Source organism: Cynara cardunculus, assembly GCF_001531365.2.
Source record: "Cynara cardunculus var. scolymus isolate 2C chromosome LG 8, CcrdV1, whole genome shotgun sequence".
Lineage (NCBI taxonomy): Eukaryota > Viridiplantae > Streptophyta > Magnoliopsida > Asterales > Asteraceae > Cynara > Cynara cardunculus.
In genome coordinates, this window is record NC_037535.1 from 21,138,687 (window position 1) to 21,140,424 (window position 1,738).

At 30.8% G+C, this 1,738-nt stretch overlaps 1 protein-coding gene across 1 annotated transcript in view; it reads right to left on the reverse strand.

Annotated features, from left to right (window-relative positions):
- Positions 1-310: 310 nt before the first annotated feature.
- The window catches only part of LOC112516298 (transcription factor bHLH95-like), a 6,287-nt gene continuing 4,859 nt past the window's right edge, over positions 311-1,738 (reverse strand). Inside the window, exon 3 of the mRNA XM_025123315.1 lies at positions 311-496. Within this exon, the coding sequence (XP_024979083.1) occupies positions 311-496 (186 nt within the window). The remainder of the gene's footprint in view (positions 497-1,738) is intronic.

A 1,738-nucleotide genomic window follows, 5' to 3' on the forward strand; every position in this document is an offset into this window, starting at 1 on the left:
TTTCATTTTTTACAATTTTCTTATTTTGCTTATTTTGTAAACAATAACAAAAGGAACTTGAAAGTGTCTATGGGAAAGTCATATTACCCTTTCCATAAATTACTTCATTTTAAAAAATTATCTTAAATATAATTAACTATTTTTTAATTAAACAACCTACATAAAATACAAGTATTTTATTCTCTTTAATTTAATGTACATACCTGATATATATATTTCAAAATTTTAACATTTTTCAAAAATTCAATTATAAAGAGCATATACATTAATATTGATATCATATTATATTATAAAATTTCAGTTTACAACTTTATGCTATATACATGTAATCGTCCATTTTGCATTCTAGATTGTACAGAACAACATATGAATCAAGATGACAAAAATATGTGTCTTGGATGGCATCCAACAAACACAACACTCTTGTTGCTAGCACTTCGTCCACCTCCGATTCCGAAACACTTATTGCTATGTAAAAGTCGGAAGACAAGGCCGCCTGGCAGAATGCCAATCGTATGATCAATACGAAGGAAGATATCAACGGATAAAAATATGTTGTTCTAATTTTACTGCTTCATCTTTCTCTTACCAATCACACGAAGGCATATAAATATTTTATTTATTATCACTACAACAAAATTGGATTCATAGGACACTCACAATCTCTAAGCGTCCCAATAGACCCCTTTATATGACTTAATTTATAGGACCAAAATATGAAGTGTCATATCTAAAGGTGTTAATAAGTTTATATGAGAGCTTTTGGACGTCTTAACAAGTTTTTAGGATATTTTTAATACAAAGTGTCGCATTAGCAACTTTATAGGACACTTTTGAGAAAGTGTCCTATAAACTCAATTTTTTATAGGACTTTTGTTTTTATAGGACAATTTTTTAAATAGTGTCCTATGAAGTTGCTAATGGGATGTTTTATATTAAAAGAGTCCTAAAAAACTTATTACGACATCAAAAAACGTCGTATAAACTTATTACAACACCTTTAGATAGGACACTTTATTTTTTTGTCCTATAAACTAAGTCTTATAAAGAGGTCTATTAGGATGCTTAGAAATTGGGAATGTTCTATAAACCAGATTTTGTTGTAGTGTATGAATATATTTGATTAATGTTTTTATTTCCTCTTTAGTGATGTATATTTATGTGATTGGTCAATAAGATTAAGATGGGAAATTTGGGACATCAGATTTTTTTATCCATTTTCACAATTAATTAAGGTATATTGTTATGTCTATTGATGCATTGAGTATTGATCCAGACAATAGTCGAAGAGTAAATATCGCAATATCTATATAGGGAAGAGTTCAAACGAGAACACCTTCATTTTATGAGAACGTGAGAACATCCTTTTACTATAGACAATCACATGTGATACTATTATTCCATCACATATGATACACATGTAATACTAAATCAGAGACACGGGCAATTTTCGATGCAATCTTGATTGCGGGCCAAGTCGTCCTTAAACCACTAAGCCCTCTCACAAGTATTATCTAATGTGATAAGGTTGTTGTTGTTGATATGATACTATAATCCATCAAGACCATCACTTGTGATGCTAAATCATAGACGCAGACAACCTTTGGCACAACCTAAGTCGTAGAACACGTCGTCCACACATCACAAGATCCCCTCACGGGTATTATCACATGTGATATGGGTGTTCTCGCGTTCTCGTAAAATGGAGATGTTTTCGTTTGAACCTCCACCTATATAT